At 40.0% G+C, this 23,059-nt stretch overlaps 1 protein-coding gene across 5 annotated transcripts in view; it reads left to right on the top strand.

The window, feature by feature from the left end:
- GPBP1L1 (GC-rich promoter binding protein 1 like 1) overlaps nt 1-20,554 on the top strand; it is a 50,577-nt gene extending 30,023 nt beyond the window's left edge. For all 5 annotated transcript variants that reach the window (XM_078392855.1, XM_078392854.1, XM_020783343.3 and 2 more), the window contains exons 4-12: nt 2,322-2,451; nt 3,280-3,557; nt 6,648-6,720; nt 7,918-8,111; nt 8,846-8,986; nt 9,155-9,319; nt 14,951-15,072; nt 17,500-17,602; nt 19,651-20,554. In XM_078392855.1, coding sequence (XP_078248981.1) covers nt 2,322-2,451; nt 3,280-3,557; nt 6,648-6,720; nt 7,918-8,111; nt 8,846-8,986; nt 9,155-9,319; nt 14,951-15,072; nt 17,500-17,602; nt 19,651-19,800 — 1,356 coding nt within the window. In that variant the 3' untranslated portion in view covers nt 19,801-20,554. The remainder of the gene's footprint in view (nt 1-2,321; nt 2,452-3,279; nt 3,558-6,647; nt 6,721-7,917; nt 8,112-8,845; nt 8,987-9,154; nt 9,320-14,950; nt 15,073-17,499; nt 17,603-19,650) is intronic.
- The last annotated feature ends 2,505 nt before the right edge of the window (nt 20,555-23,059 follow it).

Raw genomic sequence — 23,059 nt, 5'->3', positions numbered from 1 at the left:
CCCCACTGTAAAGCAATTTCTTAGGGGAGTCACCAACATGCAACCCACTATACCCCACCTCCGTCTGCACTGGTCCTTGCACACCATCCTCCAACGCCTGCTACCACCATTTGAGCCTATGGCTATGACTTCTGACTGCCTTCTTATGCTTAAGACCCTCTTCCTTGTCACCATCACCTCCATTTGCAGAGCTTCAGAGATCACTGCTCTTCGCATTGATCCTCCCTTCCTTCAATTTCACCCAGATAAAGTCACCCTTTACCCTGATGTGTCTTTCCTCCCTAAGGTTGTCTCAGATTTCCACCTTCGTCAACCTTACCTACCTTTTTTCCATCGCCTACCTCTGATCTGGAACGCTCTCTCCACCTTCTGGATGTTAGGAGAGCACTGGCTTTTTATGTCTCAAGATCTGTGTCTTTCAGCAAATCCAAGAGACTGTTTCTTTCTACACACTTACTGCATAGAAGATCTCTTATTTCTGCCCAAACTATCTCTAAATGGATAGTGGCAACTAACTATATGCCTTGCGTATCAATTGGCGAGCAAGCCTCTTCCTGCTGTAATTAAGGCTCATTCTACAAGGGCAGTAGCCACTTCTACAGCTTTCCTCAAGGGTGTTTCTGTCCCTGTTACCTGAAGAGCTGCCACATGGTCCACACTGTCCACCTTTGCCTTGAATTACCATTTGGATTTATGGGCAAAGTCAGATGCTGCATTTGGACGAGAGGTTTTGTCAGTTGTTCTTCTGTGACATCCCTCCTCCGGACAGGTAAGCTTGCTAATCACCCATTAGTGTGCATTCACAGAGACCACGAAGAAGAAAGAGAGGTTATGTACTGTAACTTTGGTTCTTCGAGTGGTCATCTGTGAATTCACACTTCCCACCCATCCTCCCCTCTGTCCAACACGCCAAAATTTTTATACAGTGGCAGACTTTGTGGGAACTGAAGCACTTGCCAGGATGGGTGGACCACGTGTACTAGGGTGGCGGTCCTAGTGAACAGTGTTAAGTTCTAGAAGATTCCAGAAACCTCTGCGCAGGCACAGGTAAAACCCATTAGTGTGAATTTACAGATGACCACTCGAAGAGCCAGAGTTACGGTAAGTAAACTCTCTTTTTTTTGTTTGGGGTTTGAGGTAGGCATGCAAGGCAGGATTTATCAGTTACCACACCTCGTTTATGAAACGCTACCAAATGAAGCTCACTGTTTGATCAATGTCTTTTGGCACTTGTCCCAAAGCTTACTTTTTAAAAAGATCTTTTGTGAAAACTGTGGTTTGATTGTTTGGTCATACTGAAATACTTTCACTTGTATTTAATTTTGCCACAGCGTGTTACTAGATTTATATTTTTAACTGAGGAATAGATTTGTGTGCTTATCACTGTTTAGCTGTCTGGACAGCTCTGTGAACCAGGTATCTGGCTGTAGAGCCAGAGATTGGGGGTTCAATTCCCCACTGTTCTTCCTGGGAGAAGAGCCAACCTGTGCAGCCTTGGACAAGCTACACAGCCCCAGGATGCCCCCAGAAGAAGAGAAGTGTAAATCACTTCTGAGTATTCTGTACTTAGAAAACCCTGGAAAAGGTCGGCATGAATCAGAATTGACTTGACAGCACACAATTATTATTTATCACTGTTTGTGTTTCCTAGTAATTTGAAAGTATTGTGTTTGCAAATGAGTCCAGATCTATTGACATAATCAGTCGATGCAGAAAAAAGTATCTGACAAGATAGCTTTAAAATCCACAATAAAATAAAAATAAAAAATGTTCTCTTTCTTTGTAGCCATGCAGACTAGCCTGTGGTCCTCCTGATTATCATTATGATAAAGGCTATCTAGATGAAGATGTATAAATATTTGGCATGTAGTACCACTCTTATGTTTGAGGAAGTGGACTTGTCCACAAAAGTTCATGTTAAAATGTAGCAGTTAGTCTTTAAGGTGCCACAATGTTTTTCTCTTCTTTATTTTTTCATTTTTCTTTTGATCTTGCTTGACATGTTATCTATTCTAGGTGGTTTGTTATGGAAAATAAATGTTAAATGGTATTAGCCTGATTGATGTAGTTATAATAAGGGAAAATATGTCACAGTATTTTTAAAATGCTTTAGATGATGTCTGAAAATATATTCTGACACTGCAGAATTGCGTTACTAAAGCTGGTTTATAAATTTTATAATTTTGTAGCTAGTCTTACTGTGTATGGCCAAAAAACTTTTCAGCAGAGCACACATCATCTATTGATACAGCCTAAGGCTTTACTTATAGATAATGTTGGAGTAGAATTTTTTATGATTTTAAATTGTTTTTCATTTACAGGCCCCTGGAGCTGCCTTTGAGAAGCACGGAGAGCATCTTTCTCGGGGAGAGGGCCGTTTTGGAGTAAGCAGGAGGCGCCACAACTCTTCAGATGGCTTTTTTAATAATGGGCCCCTCAGAACAGCAGGAGGTATATAGCAGGGCTTATGCCAAGTCTACCATACATGTTTTTTAGATTTCCAGTTTCATCCTTCAGTCAGGTGCTATAAATATTAAATGCAGTGAAGGGACAGCCTGAAGTAGTTTATTTTATTAGAACTTTGAAGGTTTTCAAGTTGCACAGAGGTTTTCTGCTTCCTGTGAGAAATCTTTCATTCTATTAAAGTTGCTGGTACTCTTTAAGGTGTGGCTGGATCCAGCTGCATAATGATATGGCTCAGTAACTTTTATTGACTGCAGGAGGTTGGCTATAAGAAAAGTCCACAGTCTTCTTGTATAGGTAGAGGAACTTTGTTCACACTTTATATTAGGGAATGACAACTTCTGATGGTGTAAGGAGTATTTTTGCTCTCTCCATACCTTCATGGGCCACACAAATATATAACTTTCACATACCCGGAGTCTTCCCCACCAAAAAAAATTAGTCGCGCAAATGACAAATTTGTTTTCTTACAAAGGCATTTTCCTAACCAAAAGAGATCTATGCAGAAGAGGATTAAATTTAGAGGACAAATAATGCTCCATTGGAGGCTTTGGTGAGGTTGATTTTCCTCTTTTAACAAAAAAATAATTCTGAAGGTTTGAAGAGAGTTGGAGGGGTTGCATCTAGACCACTGGTGTCAATTTGCCTACCCTTCGGAATGGCTATAGACCTTATGTTTAGATGAAACTGCATTTTCCAGTTCTATATCAGAATAATCTCTTTTTCATTTGGGCTTCTGCAGTAGCGGAGTTGCCATGTGGATCATTTGTAGATGCCAATTAGATTTATTCACACAACTGCGTTCTTTTTGTGTAGATTGCTGGCATCAGCCTTCCCTGCACCGTCATGACTCTGTGGATTCTGGTGTATCTAAAGGAGCTCATGTTGGGCTGGCTGGTAATCAGCCTGGCTGGCATGGTTCTTCAAGAGGCCATGATGGTATGAATCAGAGAGGAGGAGGGACAGCATCTCATCGGCACTGGAATGGCAATTTCCACTCCCGAAAGGGTTCAGCCTTTCAGGAAAAGCCACCTGCTGAGGCCAGAGAAGAGAAAGAAGAGAAGGAGAAACTGCAGTTTGAAGAGGAAGACTTTGTAAGTGTTCTAATTTTTTCATTAGGATTCAAGGGCATCTTTAAAAAAAAGCAGTCAAGGTACATTTCAGGAACTGAATTGGTTTCTTCTGAGCTATCATGCTATCATCTGATTTGAATGAAATATTTTATGAGACTCTTGCTTTCATAAGTTGCATTGAATGTTTTTTTCAGTACCATAGTACTGCAAAAAACCTCTGATGCTTTAGCCCTATTCCTTCATTATCTAAGTGAGCCCACACACATTGAAAGAAATGTTCCAGTTCCCCCATTTCCATCACTTTCAGCACATAAAAATAATGAGCCGGAACCCCAGATAAGAACACCCTCTCTCTCTTCATACTGTTACTTTCATCTGCTCTGAAAGCAACTACAAAGGGGCTCCACAAAGGGGCTAGCATACTCCCTGGGCTCCACATTCCATATTAGATTCTCCCATATATTTATAACTGTATCTTCAGTGATAAGTTATACAGCAAATAATATATGGGCTACAAGGGAATCCTGCATGTGATCATCTGTCACTATTCCCCATTCATACCATTAGCATATTTTTATTCATCTTCCTCTGAGGTCAGACATCTTACGAGATCAAGGATTTTTATTCGTTTACTATTAGGAAACAGTACTGGCCTTTCCAAATAGCAAGGGAGGGAAAGTATTGTTTAAAGTTCTATGGATTGAATCCAGTGACAACATTCTGTTCATGCAAAGTGTTTATCAATGTTTTCATCCTTGTACAAGTGTCAAATCCAATACTGTACTTTAATTTCACTGGCATAAGCCATTCCATAAGTCATTAACATTTTGTTAAGGAGCCTGATGCCACAGTGGTTAAACTGGTGTACTGCAGCCAAAATTGTGCTCACGACTCTGGGTTCAATTCCAGGTAGTTGGCTCAAGGTTGACTCAGCCCTCTATCTTTCTGAAATTGTTAAAATGAGTACCCAGCTTGCTGGGGGTGGGGGGCAGTGTGTAGCCTGCATAACTTGTAAACCAGCCAGAGTGTTTTAAGAACTATGGGGCAGTATATAAACAATAATCTCCCCCCCCCACTTCATTAGGATGGATATGGTTTCTATTATTTCCATCAGTGGTTGCACAAGCATCATTCAAACACTACTTTTCCCCCTCACTAGCTTAATATTGGGTGTCTTGTTATATAGCCTTGGCATAGATATTCTAAACTGCTTCTGGCAATAGAGTTCAGTTTCTGTAGAAGAATCTGTGATGTAATGGACAGATTCAGCTATTCAGGTCAATGAGCAGCTGGTGGAAGTTGGCAGTTGGCATGGGAAACTTCCATAATTCTGTATGACTGAAAATACAGTAATGTGAGACAGGAGGCTAAAAGAGAAATTGCCAGTCAGTTTAGAAATAGGGATGTAACTTGGAAGATAATTTGTTTATGGCATTGTGGACCTGAGGGCAGAGCATGATTATTAGGCTTGTCATGTATATAATGTAGAAGGTTGTTACTTCTTTCTGAGAAGTTGGGAATTTAGACAGTGTTGAGAGGTTTTTTTTAAAAAACTTATTTCTCCTTCAAGCAGGACAAGTTGAGTGCATACCTTAATTATGAGCATGTCAGATACTCTATATAGGATGGGTTCCCTTTGTAATGGGAAACCAATCAGTTCAGAAAAAAAAGAATCACCAATGGTTTCTTCACAATATCCTCCTTTGAATAATTGTTTTTCAGCAGTTTATATCCTGTATTATTGTGCTTGCATTCAAATGCTGGAGCATCTGAATTTTCTTCCCCTCCTGTCATTCTGTAGCCACTGTGACACCTGAAAACCAACTCCAGAGGGTTCTTTTGTCCTCTAGCACAGATTTTGGGGTGTACAGGGGCTGGAAAATGATCATCCCTCACTTAGTCATGGGTCAGAAGAATAATCCTGCTGGCTCCTACTTAAACAGTGCATTTGGAGATATTTTGACATTTAAGTCGCAAAGAAAAAGTTTAAGAACTAATGTAGGAAGACATTAACTAGACATTTTGTATTGTGAATGGGAAATAAGTGATCTTTTGGAAAGATGTAACTTAAATTCATTGTCTGTACCAGAGTATTGAAAGGTAGCTAATGTAACATCATTTTTAAAACAAGAATGAAGGAGAGATGAAGTGATCCAGTAATTACAGATATGTTAGTTAATCTTTGCTGCAAGTAAATTGGCTGAGAGGTTGCTTTCCTATACTTGCTTGGGATCACAGAGCAAAACAGCATATACAGTATTGCTAAGTTCATATGAATACAGTTGAGTTTGAAGGCTAGAATTATCTGGGGAATAATTATTATAGTTTATGCACAAAGACGCTGTTGTAGAATTTCAGTGACAATTTATTCAGATTAGGATTAAAAACCTACATACTAAACAGTGTTGGGGCTATCAGTCTATATTAATGTAGTTTATGTCAAGGAAGTAACAGCCTAAGGATTAAATAAAGAGTAGAAATGTGCTGAGATTGGAAGTGCTTAAAATATTCAAATTACTATTTCTTTATGGCCATAAGATGCTCCTACCACCTTCTTGCAAAATCTGAAACAAAACAGATTTTAAGTGCTGGCAATTGAGTGGAAGCATGTTGGAAAATGACAGACTACAATAATGTTACATTATATTAAATTGTTCTAATTTTTCATCTTGCCACCATTCCCATCTACAGTTTCAGAGTAGCAGCCATGATAATCTGTTGCAGCAAAGACAATGGGTTCTGTAGCACCTTGAATACTAACAGGTTTTATTAAGTGGAAAAGTCTTTGCATGGCCCATACATTCACATAGGTGATCCAAGACTAAAATCAGAGGAGATGGAAGGAAAAGGAATGCATATGTTAAATAGCCACCTAGAATGGTCGAAATGACTAGATAGGCAGGGTATAAATACAATAAATAAATCAATATGTTACAAGTAAAGAAAATCATTACAGGTTACAAAGTGTGTGTGATATAACACTTGTTAACTTTTAATGTGCCACAAGACTGATTTTCATTACTGCTGCAAAATTTCTAGTTGCATATCTAGAAAGTGAGACTAAAATTGTCACATGATATGAAATGCATGTGTTTTCTTGTTCTTTTACAGCCATCATTGAATCCAGAAGCTGGAAAACAGAATAGCCAGTGTAAACCACTTGGGACTCCATCTGGTGTTTGGGGTAGGTATTGAGGCAATATCAATGGGGTATCTTCCATAGAAATATTAGATCAAGATGAGCTTTAATAACAACAACAACAACAACAACAACAACAACAACAACAACAACAATAATAATAATTTAATGTCATTGTAAGTATATACACAGTATACCCATACAACGAAATTCACAGACACCCAGAGACCAGACACATGCACACACATAAAATTCCCCAAACACTCCCCACCCACTAGAAGTCCCCCACTAAAAATACAAACATCTACACCGCAGGCCAAGTAACACAGTCCAACTAATTATTCACTACTGGTGGTCTTTAAGCTCATTATTAATTGCAATTATAGCTCTGGGATAAAAACTATTCAGAAAACGTGTGGTCCGAGTCTTAATTGTTCTATATCTTCTGCCAGACGGTAACAGTTCAAAAAAGTTATAAGCAGGATGGGAAGATTCTCTCAGGATGCTGTGTGACTTCCTCAGACAGTGGGATGTGAAGATGTCATCCAGGGTTGGTAGCTGGAGCCCGATGATATTCTGGGCAATTTTAATGGTTCTCTGTAGAGCTTTTTTGTCCGCTACAGAGCTACTCCCAAACCATGCCAGAATGCCATAGGTTAGGACACTCTCAATGGTGCTACGATAGTATGACAGAAGTAAATGCTGAGATAAATTTAACTTCCCGAGCATTCTCAGGAAATACAGCCTCTTCTGTGCCTTCTTCATTAGCATGTTGGCATTTATATTCCATGAGAGGTCCTCTGAGATGTAAGTACCTAAAAATTTAAAACTATCAACACTCTCCACTTCCTCACCATTTATGTACAGTGGTAAATGTACATTTCTCTTCCTCCTAAATTCAATTATGAGTTCTTTAGTTTTTTTGATGTTAAGTGTGAGATGATTTTCTTAATGATAAGCTTGCATTAGTACACATAAAAGAATAAACCCTTACTATCTTAGGCCTGTTCTATTTAAAGGATTTCATGGTAACAAACTTTACTTAACTTGTTTCATCAGATTGCAACTGTAAAATCTGCTTTTAGTGAGTGTTACAAATGGGGAGGACTGCATTTGAATAGCACAACTTTCTTCTCAAAACTAAAGTTGAACTATTGATTTACTAATCAATATGTGTAGTAGAGGTCAACTAGATTTATGTGTGCACAATTTCTGAGCACTCGACATATTTTGTTTTACTAGAAAATCCTCCTAGTGCCAAGCAACCTATCAAGATGCTGGTCATCAAAAAGGTTTCAAAAGAGGATCCTGCTGCTGCTTTCTCAGCTGCATTTACATCTGCTGGTCCTCAGCTTTCAAATGGCAACAAAACAACAACCATTGTCCCAAGTGTCTACAAAAATCTGGTTCCTAAGCCTGCAGCACCTCCTTCAAAGGTATGAGGATTAGTGGACGAGAAGATTAAAGAGGGAGGTGAAAATACTATTTGTTGTCCTTAGAAGAATTTCTGATAGTAAATGCTAAATAAGTGCTGTAGAATTTGTGGTTGCTGTTTGTGTATATGGAAATAAGGGAATTAATTATACAGCACTCGATTGTACACTTTACCATTCTTTTCCGTCCATCCCTGTGAATGTGTATCCATCCTGTTCTTGGTAGTCTGTGTGTCTGAATGCATGTTGAATTGCACAGTGAACTGTTCAATTGACTGTTCAACTAACTGCACACTGACCCTACAGCTGATAGTACTACTGCACCCTGGAACTGCTTCCAAGGTACAACTGCCATATTGATGCAAATTTTGCAACAGCCTGTGCAACTTCCAAGTTACGCAGGCATAACTAATTAACAGATTTTCAGTCATGGAATAGATGTGTGTTATTGATATTTTTTGACAAAAGAAGGGAGCCTGGTATTGAATTTTCAAGAATTTTTGATTTGTAGATTTAGAGGATTTTGTCACTTATTGAATGCAAACTTTTAGACCAAAGAAATTCCCTGCAGTAAAAGATACTGTATGTAGTCTATTCTGTTGTGCTACAAGTGGTATTTTAATTGCTCAGTCTGGAAACATGCAGATCTGCAAAGCTGAATTTTCGATTTATTGTTGGTTTTGTGCAGTTTGTTGCTATCTAATATTACTGTATTTGTTGTTTCCTTCTCATTATAGACGAGTCAGTGGAAAACTAACAGAAGTGAACATAAATCAGGCTCACTCACCTCCACGCGAGATTCTGCTTTCACCAGTCCAGTATCTATAACCAAACCAGCTGTATTGGCTAGTGGCTCTGTTCTTTCCTCTTCCAAAGAGGTAAGCATGTAAAATTGTAGCAAAAATATGATGAATTGGAAAGAAGTTAAAGAACATACTCTAGGATTATCCCGGTTGAGTGCCATATGTGGAAAGGAGAACAGGTTCCACCTAGGAAATAACCAGTGCATTCTGGAAGATTAGCAAACACTATTGTTTTCTTTCCAGAGTCCCTCAAGCACCACCCCTCCCATTGAAATAAACTCCTCGCGCTTGACAAAGCTGATGCGCCGCACCACAGATAAGAAGAGTGAGTTTTTGAAGGCTCTGAAGGATGACAGGAATGGAGAGTTGCCAGAACGCCATGCAAGCAACAAACTGGAGGATGCAAAGGTGCACCCCCTTCTTTATATTGGAAATATTAAAATATGTATTAATAGTATTCATAGTATTAAAGTATTAATTTTTATAAGTGTGGACTGCTATCTTCTCTCAAATTTTCTGCCAGCACTGGCGGAGGCCCCACTCTGTGTGTGCAGGGTTGCGACCACAGCCAGAATCAAACAGGCGACAACACAGCTGCACGACAACATGGCTGCAGGTGCATGGCACCAATGCAGCGCTGAGTAGCCGTGCAGTCATGGTACTTACAGGGAAAGTTGGTGGAGGGTAAAATTACTTAGCATAGTAAATTGTAACCAGAATTATCCCATCAGTGGAACTTAGAGAAGAATCGAGTCCCCAAATCCACACTGATTCAGTGGGTCTGTTCCAATTGCAACAAGATTTCAGCCTCAATGTTACAAAGCTAATCTTCACCAAATATTCTAGAATGAGACTGAGAATATAGGTTTTTGTGGCCCTGGGCTACTAATTTCCAGTTTCTATAAAACATAGTAAATAAAAAATATTACATAGAAATGCTAGTGAAAGATAAGGCATATGTGTTGATTGTATTGATGGTATGAGTAGGTACAAACTAGAAAATATTTCCAGAAAGGTATACTCTGAGAACTAGGAAGCCCTGATAAAGGTCACCATATGTTGGAATTGATTTAACTGCACATTAATTGTATATTTGATTATAGGAAAAAGGCAATGTGATCTTTAAACAAAATAAAACTGACACAGGAGGGACCCTTCATGTTAAAAAAAAAGCCCCAAAACAAAAGAGGATCTCTTTTGTGTAATTTATGTTCTGTTGGCAGTTACCAAAAGAGAGCCTCTTAAACATGAATGATTCATGTTTACAAGAAAGAGACAGAGAAGTTTTGCATTTCTTTTATGTTTCCTCTTTCATGTAATCTTTTTGCGCTCTTTCTCTTTTGTCAAATTACCTGAGAAATGTTTCATTGACTAGCACCACAAGAACTGTTAGCAGCCATCCGGCCAGTCAGAAGATGTGAGGTGGTAGTGGAAATTTTGAATCTATAAAGTGGCCTGGAAATCTGGGAGGAGTGCTTTTTTGCCTCAGTGTTACTTGTGAGATTACTGTGTGCTGAACTGGTGCTCTCTGTCTTTGATTGCTGCCTGCCTGCCCCCGTGCTTCCATCTTGGACCCTTTTTTTCTTGATTGTTTGGGGAGGACTCCCCCATTTCTTTGGACTATTTTGGCTACTGCCAGGCAGCCTTCCTATGCCACCATAACTCCTTGAGTTTATTTTTAAGATCCCTTCCCCTGTCCCTGATTTCTTTGGGAGGGGGTGTTCCTTCTCTTTTTTTATTGGTCTTTTCCTTTCTTGGATTGCCTTTGCTGCTGCCTGGCCTGCCTGATGTTGCCTGCTGGATTTAAAGAGGAGATGATAAGGTATCAAGTTGTAGTGGGGAGAAAAGTCTCCCAATGTTCTAGTAGTATTGCTTGGGGGGGCCAATATTACTAGAAGATTGTAAAAAAAAAATCTGTATTTGTTTGCTTTTCTTGGTTTTTGGGAGAGCAGGCTTTTAAAAAGAATTTTCTATTTTATTCCTCTGTGCAGACTTATTAAAAATGATTTGCAGGGCTTGAAAAATTTTAGAATGTCTCACCAGTCAATCAACAGTCAGCATGACCGGACTATACCTGTGTAATTTATGTTAACAAATTTAAGCTAGACACTTGTTCACTTTTATTTCTACGTAACAGTGCGTACAAACCCAAAATAAATTGTATTATGTACAGTACATGGTATTCGCCTCTGTCTTCTTCGTAGAAAATGGACTGCTGTCAGAGGTGTTGCACTTGTGTCCTTGAACATGCCTGGTAGTTTTAGCACTGAAATACTATTTATCGATGGCTTTAGTAAGGTTAAACTGTGGTAGTGGAAAAAGCAAAAGCGCCCTGCTTCTTAAGGAGCCACGGCTCCCTCCCACCCCAGGATGTATCCTCGTTTGGTTGAAATTAGGAGCAGGGAATCTCCATATTCCCCAGCATGGGACTACTCTATCTTCTCCTGCAGAGCTATACCTCTATGTGCCACTCGAACTTTCTTCTCGGGGGAGGACTGCAAGATTAGAGAGAGGCAAAGGGAAAGGAGGCAGGCAGGGAGGGAGCTGTGACTCGTTGAGCAGCATTTTTCACTCGTCACAGACAAGTGGACAAGTGCATTTTTCAAGCCCTGATTATTTGGTTAATTTAATATTCATTTAATATATCCTGTTAAATGTGTATATTTTTAGGGTTCTTTAGGAGACTGTCTTACAGTGGAACCTCTACTTAAGAACTTAACCCATCCCAGAAGATGATTCTTAGTTGAAACTTTCGCAAGTAGAAGCAAAATTTCCCATAGGAATGCATTAAAAACCATTTAATCAGTTCCGGCTGTTTTTGGTTCTTATCTAGAGGTGCCGTTCTTAAGTCGAAGCATTAGTTCCTATAGGAACTAATGCAAAACCGGTTAATCTGTCCTCTACCACTAGGGGGAGAATTTTTCTTCTTTTGACCTAAGATGAACTTAGATCAAAAAAAGGGCAGGAAAGGAGGGGGGGGAGGGATCACCTTCTAAACAGAACACCTTTAAAAACAAGTAGCTTTTAAACAAAATTAAGCCAAGCCAAGCACCTTTTCGGTAAAAAAAAGGGCAGGAAAGGAGGGAGGGAACAATGAGGAAAAGAAGAAAGAAAGAAAGAAAGAAAGAAAGAAAGAAAGAAAGAAAGAAAGAAAGAAAGAAGGTCATCACTGGGGCACACAGACCCCTCAGACAAAGCTTTGTGCTTTAGAGCAGTGGTCTCCAACCTTGGGCCTCCAGATGTTCTTGGACTTCAACTCCCAGAAATCCTGGCCAGCAGAGGTGGTGGTGAAGGCTTCTGGGAGTTGAAGTCCAAGAACATCTGGAGGCCCAAGGTTGGGGACCACTGCTTTAGAGCACAAAAATAGAGAAGACAGAGAGTTTGGAGTCTAAAACACATTTTAAACAAAACACATTTGAGTCTAAACTGCAGTTTAGAGCAAACCAGCCAGCACAGCCCCCTCACAGAATATTTTCTGATTTTAAGAAAAAAAGACTTTGGAGTCTAAACTGCATTTTACAGCCTGCCTGCATCAACAACCAGCAACTATTTCTGTATTCCAGCACAGAACTCCTCATTACAAAAAGAGAGCATGGGGGGGAGGGTAGAGACTTAAGTCTAAACTCCATTTTAAAGCCTGCTTGCACCAACAATCAGCAACCATTACTGTATTCCAGCATAGAACTCCTCATCACAAAAAGAGAGCATTGGGGGTGGGGTGGGGGGTTAGAGACTTAAAATGGAGTCTACACTCCATTTTAAAGCCTGTGCCTGCCTGGCTGCCTGCGTCTACAGCCACCACAGCCCCTCACAGAGTACTGTATTTTCTGATTTTAAAACAGACTTTACAGCCACATTTTAACCACACACATTTTAAAACTAAAATCTACACTGCAAGACCCATCAGAGCACAGAAACATAACCCCCCACCTAGCCCTACCCCCCCCCCAGTTGCCAAAAACCCTGTATAGTAAATACAGTGTACTCACCCAGAACAGGCAGTCTCTCTGTTTAAAAAAAATAAGTAAAAAATCAAAAATTAAAAAAGCCAAAAAAATACAGTCCATACAGTACAGTACCAGGCAGTACTGTGCCGTACCAGGCAGTCTGAAGACTCTCTCCCTATCCACTCTCTAACCGCTTGGACAAGCGATGTTGCAAACAAGCTGGCCAACGGTCAACTGAAAGTTCAAATTTCACGCTTTCCCCACCTCACCCGTGGGTTTTTTTTCCCCGTTCGTATGCTGAAGCTCCGTTCACAAGTAGAAGCAAAATTTTGCAAACGGAGCTTTTTGTAAGTTGGATTGTTCGTAGGTAGGGACGTTCGCAAGTAGAGGTTCCACTGTATTTGCTTCTATGTAGGGGTGTGAGCCAGGTGGTGGAGTGTGCCAGTATGCCATTGGGCTGTATGGTGGTAGGTGCTGTTGACTGAACAAGCTTGAGGCATTTCCCTCTTGTTCTTGATTGCTGAGTGGGTTGCTGCATACCTGCTTCCTTGTCTTTTTTTTTTTTCATTGCCGTGCCCAGGCCCAGTGGTTTTTTATTTTGGATGGGTGGCTGTGACCAGCCCCAGCTCAGGCTTGTCATATTTTGAAACATCTTTTCAGTAGTGTATCTGACACCAGCAATTAACCACACTAGACCTGGTGGCTAAAGAGTGAAAATGATAACTTTTAATTATATAGGAACATAAGACTGGGGAAAAAATTTTGATCTCAGGTTTTCTTCAACTACAACAACCAATTAAGATAATTCATACCCACAAATTCTTTTTCTTTCTCCCTAAATTTAACATTTGCTTAATTCTATATTCTCCCTTTTCGTCATAACCTTTATATTTTATATTTTCCCCCTTTTATTCCTCAAAATCTACAGGCTCCTCCCTCTTTATTACTCCAGCCGTCGAGCCTCCTCCTCCTTCAGGCTCCAGGATAAGCTGACTATATACACCACCCAGCCAGTCACATTGCTACCCTGTTAATAAGCGGATTAGACAGGGTTTCCTTCACAGTGACACTGAACTCATACCATGTTTTAAATGTGATAATATACACTAGTGCCTGCATAGGATTGATTATGACTTTTCTCCTCATTACTGTTAACTGCTTTTGGAATAGATTGATTCTTTGTTATCTTGCCTCTGATTTTTTCAAGTAATTTTAAAGGGTTATTTAGATATTTTGTGGTGCCAAAAACATGCAGATGAAAGGACATATATATAAAAAAATACAAAAATGAAATACACATCCCTAAACCTAACCTATATTCAAATTTTATAATTTTTTAAAAAAATTAAAAAACCCAAGAAGAGATTAGCTCAATGAAATGCTTCTCCCCCTGTGCTAACCCAGCACTTTGAACTATTTGCTGTGTTTTCACCTTGAGAAAGAGATAAAGAAGGCAAGACTGCTGCCCTTGGAAGCAGAGAATGGTTGTTTTCCACAAAGTTGTCCGTGGTTTGATAATTATGCACAATAGCTTCAGCAGATTGGGGTGATCATGCTTCCATCTCTGCTGTACTTACTGATGGTTTGTAAATTCAGTTAAAGGCGAATTGCATTTAACACTATGATGAAGATCTGTACATAATCCTGATTGCAAAATGTAAGTATACAGCCTGGGAATTTGCACAGGCAGCATGCCTTGTACGCCTGAATTTCACTTGTAGAGTTGTTCTGCCATTTTATTAGCATCACCAGAAACATCTTTTTAAAAAGTCCCTATAACATAAAAGCTGATAGAAAACCTGGATTCATATTGGCTCTTTTGTTAAGAGTATATAAACTGGTCACAATGTAATCATATGTGTACTTTGTTCAGACATCCCCTTATATTAAATTAGGCTTATTCTGAACTAAGTGTATTTAATATAGCTGCTGTAAGTCATACATGATAATACTGGAGTAGTTGATTTTAAAGTCCCACAGAATATCCATCTAACTCTTCACACCTCATTACCATGTGATGTTGAAATTTGTGATTTTTGCTTCACATTCCTCAAATCATTTCTCTGTATTTTTCCCCCTCCTCTCCCACTAGATGGAAGAGGGCAACACACCAGAACCAAAGGAAAACTGGGAAGAGAATTGCCATCAGAATGGTCTTTCTCTGCCTCTGGAAGAGGGGAAAAACCTATCTCATTCATTAGAAGCAGAACACAGGTGAGTGAAGGCAACTAGCTAAGAAAGATTTCATTCCATAATCACTGTGTATCAATAAAATTGATGAACTAGGCTTTTGTGTATGTTCTATGCCGTCAAGGCAGAACTGACTTATAGCGACCCTAATAGGGCTTCCAAGCAAAGCAGAAAGCAAGCAAACCCCGCAAGACCCATCGGAAATGGGGGGGGGGACTCACAAAGCAAGGAAACCCCCCAAGACCCATTGGAAATGGAGGGGGACCCAAAAAGCAAACAAATCCCCCAAGATGGTTATTGTGGGTTTTTCGGGCTCTTTGGCCTTGTTCTGAAGGTTGTTCTTCCTGACATTTCGCCAGTCTCTGTGGCCGGCATCTTCAGAGGACTGGAGTAGGAACTATGGACAGAGTTCTTACTCCAGTCCTCTGAAGATGCCAGCCACAGAGACTGGTGAAACATCAGGAAGAACAACTTTCAGAACATGGCCAAAGAGCCTGAAAAACCCACAACAACCATCAGATCCCGGCTGTGAAAGCCTTCGAGAATACCAATCCCCCAAGACGCATTGGAAATGGGGGGAAAAACCCAAAAAGCAAACAAATCCCTGAAGACCCATTGGAAATGGGGGGAAAAACTCCAAAAAGCAAACAATTCTTCCAAGATCTATCAGAAATGGAGAAAAGAAACCCCCCCAAAAAAACCCCAAACCCATCACAGCACAGAAACATAACACCCCCAGCCCAAAACCACACTGCAAAACCCACCCAGGACAGTTTTTAAAAAGCAGAAAGCAGCACATTACCCCAGGCAGTCTGAAGCCTCCTCCAATCGCACTCACTCTAACCATTGGGGCGAAAGAGCTACAATGAAGCAGCCTCTTCGCCTACCAACGGTTAGCAATTTGAATTCCCGCTTTTTCCCCCTGCCTTTTTCTGTTTGTAACTGGAAGCTCCGCAAGTCAAAGCAAAATTTTGCGGCCAGAGCTGGTCGTAACTTGAAATTGTAGTAAGTCGGGACGTTCGTAAGTCAAGGCAAAACTGTTTTGAACTCTATTCTCCAGAGTCCTAGTCCATCCCTTTATCCACTGTACCACACTGGGAATCTTTTACTGCTTAGACAGGAGTAAAAGAGAAAGTGTATCTTCATGTGCCATTATCAACACATACCGTTCCTGTACATGTTAAACAGTTTGAGCTCATTCTTCTGCAATATTGTGCCCTCCTGCTAACCCTCTGTGCCTGCTCATACACTGGGGGAAGTCAGTGTAAACCAGTGCGCTGGGCAACTGTGGTTTTCTATATGTTATTGGATTGCAATTCCCATCAGCATAGCCATGGGGGCGGGGGAGGAGATTTTGGAAATTGCAGTCCAGCAGTACTTGAAGGACCTAATGTTAACAGTGGGATAGATGTATTTTTACCATTCATTGCATGTGAGTACACTACATTGTTTTTATGAGAGACAGTAACAGGATTCCCCAACCTGTTCCAGGTAGTTATAAACCTAGATTTTTTGTTTTGAAGCAGCTCATAATCTCATGAATCCTCCCCAGTGGTTCCTGAGTGTCAGTATCACTGAAGGAAGTCTCTGCACAGAAATAATTCCACCTGTGATGTTTAGGGGTGTCCATATTTGAACAGATGAATTTAAAAAACAAGATGTTGTCTTGTCTTTTGCCCTTGCATGGGCTCTGTTGACAACACTGCTGTTGCCACCAAGTAGACATTGGGAGACCTTTCTATTACATTTTGATTTAGCAGCATTAGCAAAAGATAGAGAGCATAATGGGCTGGTTTAAACAGGGCCTGCTACTCACTCATTTCTCTTACGATTATGCTGACAAGAACATAATAGGTAAACTAATTCCTATATTATTAATGTACCTAATGTTGCTTGAGGCAGTTGTTCTAATTAAAGGAATTGGGTGGTGGTTGTGGGTTTTTCGGGCTCTTGGGCCGTGTTCTGAAGGTTGTTCTTCCTGACGTTTCACCAGTCTCTGTGGCCGGCATCTTCAGAGGACAGCAAATTGCTGTCCTCTGAAGATGCTGGCCACAGAGACTGGCGAAACGTCAGGAAGAACAGCCTTCAGAACACGGCCCAAGAGCCTGAAAAATGCACAACAACCATTAGATCCCGGCCGTGAAAGCCTTCGCGAATACATTGAATTGGGTGGTGATTTTTTTTTCTTTCCTCTTCTCTCCATGGTACTTTTCATCACAGTCTCCTTCATGAATGCATGAATGGTTCTGCTAACTTTTTACCCAGGCTCTGTCCTTAGACTATTCTCATCACTGAATAATATGGAAACACTACACAGAACTTAACAAATCACTGCTAAGATCACTGGTAGATAGCAACAGGAAAAATAGGAACACAACTCATCTTTTATTTTTTATGAGGGGTGATCTCTTTTCTCCTTTATCTTCCATCTCTGCTTCTTTTATTTCCTAGATTACTGAAAGCAATGGGATGGCAGGAATACCCTGAAAATGATGAGAATTGCCTTCCCCTCACAGAAGACGAGCTCAAAGAGTTCCAAATAAAGTCAGAGCAGGTAAGTACAACTTCTGTGGTTATGTGCTTATCATATCAACTCTTTAAAGACTAAGGTCTGACATAGGAAGTCTGACATGGGAAGCCATAGTGATTATGACTGCAGCAGAAATGTCTGCTGAAAGTTAAATGATCTTCTTTGCTGTATCTGATAGGCAGTGATTTGGAATTGAAAATTTCCTAGATGATTTTCTAGTGCATTATTTTTCCTCAGAAAATTTTCCATTTCTAAAAAAAAGTTTCATAAAATTAGTTAATACCGTAACAGTGAATAAATACCAGTACAATATTAGGCAAGCTTGACAGTTTCAAAGCTATCATAAAAACATCATTCTTGTATTCTTAAGCAAAACTTAAGTCGGAACCCAATTTAGTTACAGTGGGGTCTCTACTTAAGAACGTCCCTACTTAAGAACAATCCAACTTAAGAACAGCTCCATTTGCTAAATTTTGCTTCTACTTGAGAACAGAAATCCAAGATAAGAACAGGAAAAAAAACCTTTCCTGCTCTTTTTTTAACCTTAGGTCATCTTAGGTTAAAAAAAAAATTCTCCCCCTAGTGGTAGAGTACGTATTAACCAGCTTTGCATTAGTTCCTATGGGAACTAATGCTTCAATGTACGAACGCACCTCTACATAACAAAAAAACAGCCAGAACAGATTAATTGGTTTTCAGTCCATTCCTATGGGAAAGTTTGGTTCAACTTAAGAACGTTTCAACTTAAGAACACCATTCCAAAACGGATTAAGTTCTTAAGTAGAGGTTCCACTGTAGTTTCTATGGACGGAAAAGAGCAGATACGGATTAAATGGTTTTCAATGCATTCCTATGGGAAATGCAGATTCAACATAAGAACGTTTCAACTTGAGAACCACCTTCCAATACGGATTAAGTTCTTAAGTAGAGACCCCACTGTACATTATCTTTGTTATGAGATTATATATAGGAAGTATGTCTGAGAATGCATATACAGTATGTTTTACTGATTTCTCAATTAAAACTGCAGATATACATAATCAAACCAGTGTCAAGTTATGAACTCATGTTTTGACAATGCAGGTCCGATCAAAATGGAACTGGTGTGAATCCTATTGACAATTCTCACATGTGTAAGGGAAATTAGATACAATTTAGTGGCAAATTGGGATGTGGCAGCGCTGCGGGTTAAACCACAGAAGCCTCTGCTGCAAGGTCAAAAGGCCAGCAGTTGTAAGATCGAATCCACGCGATGGAGTGAGCTCCCGTCACTTGTTCCAGTTCCTGCCAACCTAGCAGTTCAAAAGCATGTAAATACGAGTAGATAAATAGGTACCAACATGGTGGGAAGGTAATGGCATTCCGTGTCTAGTCGCGCTGGCCATGTGACCACGGAAACGATCTATGGACAAACGCTGACTCTACGGCTTGGAGACTGGGATGAGCACCACACCCTAGAGTCGGACACGACTGGATTAAATGTCAAGGGGAACCTTTACCTTTACCCAGTGGCAAATTGCTGCTCATTACCACGTCCAGGAATGCTACCAACACCTTGTTAATAAGCAGGAATTTGCCACGAAGACTTAAATGATTTCCCTTACACAAATGTAAACTGTTGTGCACAACAAGCCTGTTAAGTCTCTTATCTACCACACTACATTTGGCCTCCAGTTAAGATTCTGTGTGATCCTCCACTACATTTTAGATTTACAAGACAGGAGTGCAGGCATGCTAAGGATACCTGTCAGTGAGAGAAAGGTACGAGAGAGAGTGACTTGTCCAGGATCACACAGTGATATCACTGTGCAAAGAAAGGTATTCAGAGTTCAAATATTTATACACTGTTCGGAATATGGTTTACTAAATTTAATTCAGATAAAATATGCTAAATGAAATCAGTTTACAGCATTGAAAAATATTCCAATTCAGAATTCCTCAGAAAACCCAGAGCACTGTTAACACAACATATATGCACTTTGTATACGAGTATAATTTGGATGAAGTTTGCTTTGATCTTAACTGTACAAGGAGAGAAACAAAACATGAAGCACATTCTTTCTTTTTTCCAGCTAAGAAAAAATGGCTTTAGGAAGAATGGATTTCTTCAAGGCCGTTGCAGCAGTCAACTGTTCTCCCACTGGAGAAGCACTTTTAAGTCAGAGTTTGAAGAATCAGACACAGAAACAAGCAGCAGTGAAACTTCAGACGATGATGCCTGAACATGGGCACCTCAAAATTCACAGTATAAATCCAACCCAGCAAACTCAGTTTGTAGTTCAGCACATAAATGTTTGGGGTTCAAATGAAGCAGAGTTTATTCTGTCTCGAGTCTGTTCAGTTTCTTTTTATTGTTGAAAACTTCATGCACAAGGGAAAGAATTATATCCCAAAGAAGAAGGCTATTTGGCTTATTAGTTTTTTGTTTTGCCCTATGCTTCATAGAGACCAGTCCATGCAGACGGGTGACTCATGGCCTTCTGGAGCAAGGCTTCAGTTCAGTCTCATTGGGAGCAGGATTTAAGGGACTGAGTTGGGCAGCCACAAGCTTCTCATACTGCCGTCCACATAACAAAATGCTGTGCGGCAATAATGTGCTAAAACAATCATTGTCAATGACAAAATGGCTATGGAAGTTCTAATTGTGTTAAATTAATGCTAATAACATGGAACTTTTTTATTTTCTTGGCGGCTCGGGGAGCTTCATCACTTAACCAGGCGTGTTTGGTTTTTCTTTTTTGGGTACAGCTGTAAAATATTTGGATATAGGAATTGTTTGTGTTCTTCTTGCAACCTTGATATTCAGGGTGGATTGTAAAATATAAATTTTTGTGGGATTTCAAAGATTAAGATTATTTTGATAACATTATTTACAGATTTAAAAAAGTGACTATCACATTGAGTCTGTATGAGGGGGAAAACTACTGCATCAAAAGATAACTAACTTGGAATAAATATTTTGCATCAGTTTGCCAATTCTGTGTCTCATTTCTCACAGAAAATTCCTGGAATTTCTTAATACTGTATTTTGTTTTAATTTGATCTTCTTGTTACCACTACCACCTCAAAAGCATAGTAGTACCAGGGTGCATTCCTAAATAATCAAGATGGCTGGAGACAGCTGGGCTGAATACAAACGCTTCTCAGCCTAGGTGTGTTGGGAGACTACTTTGAGACTTCTGGCCTAACTTTTGTGTCAGCAGATGTTGGGACCAGGTTTCCTGGCATGAGAGGATTTAATCCATCCCAAATGCAGTACAGTCAGCACATCTATGGATGAGGAAACTATTGGCTATTGTGATCTGTTAAGCAAGAAATACCAGCTCTATCATGCTTGTTTCTTTCTACATGTTCTTTATCAATAATGTATTATTAGACCTGGTCTGAATGGAGAGAAATGTTACGTGTCAAACACCTATAAAAAGATAACTAGGTAATGAAAAAATTGATACTGAACATAACAGAGTGGTGTATAGTACACTGATATTTATGTTTTACTTCAGGAAAACTGGGATTTTATCCTTTAATCTGAGACACAGGATTTCAGAAGGATAGGGTATTGCTTTGAACAAACAAGAATGCTATTACATATGAAGACACTGAGGTACAGGATGAGGGAAGATTGAGTGCTTCAAGAATTTTTCAGCTGTTATTTTTGTGCAGTTGGAATCCAACATCCGTAACACTGATGAACAAATAGTACTGTACTTTCATTTTAGGCTTGCTTAGTCCTACTGATTGTAGAAATAGCTTCCATTCATATATCATTGAAAGTACACATTGGCTGACATGCAAAGATCTGTATAACTACTTTCTTATTGCTTGTCTCTTGACTATAATATTCCTAGTACAGCAGTTCTCACTGCAAGTGACATGGCAATTCATTTATTCACTTAAGAGGACAATATAGTTAGATAATGTGGTTCAACAAAAGCAATCAATGTACACATCCTCAATTCTGCAAAGCCAGTCAGAATAGTGATATTCAGCAGCCTCTTATGCATGCAACTGTGTAATGCTGCATACTCCGTTTTTTAATTAGTTCAGTCACTTCTATGACTAAAATACTTTGATTACATGTTCGGATCATAAGGGGAGTATCTGTAGGTCAGTGTAGCACAAAGGTTGTGTCCTTTCAAGACAAAAAATACTCTAGTTTGAAATATTTTGCTGCTAAGTAGTAGGCATCCTTCAGTCTTGAGAGACTATGGTAATGTGCTCTGAATAGAGGGAACAGTGTCTAGTGTGGCTGAAAAGGGCAATTCGAGAGTGACAGTCCCTTCCACACTGAAAACAAACACAATCTGCCCTATCCAGCTCGCTGATTTTGCTGGTTTCGGGACTGCCTCTTTGCCTCGGCCTGCTGAACAAGTGTCTCTTCAAATTCACGGAGGCGAAGTATGCTGGGATAAATTGTAAAATGGTTGCAATAATCCAGAATATATCTACAACCTCTTTCAAATGTTTGCCAATAGACCTAAAATTGAATCGAAATTCCTGGATTTTCTAGCACTGGAGATGGCGTCTTCTCAAAAGTCTGATGTGACATGAGTAGAGTCCTCCTCAACTGATATATATATATAAATATACTGTTAAGGAATGGAAAGCTGTTTCTTTTACAAAACAGAGATGATAGTAGCTAGCCTAAGATTCTTCTGAATAATCTGGCTCAGATCAGTTCTCAAACAACTCCAGATGGAGGAATCTGAGAACACAACACTGCCAATAAAATGGAAAAGGGAAGTGCATAGAAGACTACTTACTGTGACGTGAAGGACATGCTATAGGAGTAGAAGGGAAAAGCAAGCTAACAATGAACTGATGTGCAATGTTTCTATGCTTGACATGATGTTTACATCTTACACTTCAGTATGATGAGTAATACATCCCTATTTAAGTAAGTGGTCAAGCAATTACGAGTTTGGTCTTAGTGTGTCTTACAGATACATTGGCCTACAGCTCACACAATGGTTTGTTCACTATAATGGCTAGCTTCTATGAGTTGAAGTCTATGGATAGTTTTAGTTGACTGAGAGAGAGGAGGCCACTGACACGGGTGCCCTTGTTGACAGGTCCTCGTTTGGTCCTTGGACCTGCTGAATTCCGAAGTGGTTGCTCTCTGGTAGGCTTCAGGGAGATGGGTCTAGCAGATGCCATGCCTGGGGAATCCAGACTGAATCTTGGGCACCTTGAAGGAACCCAGCTAGAAGTCCTTGGGTGGAATGAACCCGACAGCTGCTAAGGCTGAGTGGAATGACTCCTATAGCTGCTCAAGGGTGCCTGGGACTTATGCAATACAAGAGAGCCACTGGAAAGAGAAGGGAGGAGTGTGCGAGAGATGGAGCAGGGTATATAAACTAGGGTCCTACTTCTAGATGTGACAGAGGAGAAAGTTGAAGGCTACCAAGTGAAGGGAGAACCCCTCCCACCTGGAGACTGGGAGTGTATTTACAAGGAGTACCTTTGGACTGGAGTGCATGT

This window comes from Pogona vitticeps, chromosome 4 (genome assembly GCF_051106095.1).
Source record: "Pogona vitticeps strain Pit_001003342236 chromosome 4, PviZW2.1, whole genome shotgun sequence".
Classification (NCBI taxonomy): domain Eukaryota; kingdom Metazoa; phylum Chordata; class Lepidosauria; order Squamata; family Agamidae; genus Pogona; species Pogona vitticeps.
This window is presented reverse-complemented; position numbering and strand designations above follow the sequence as displayed.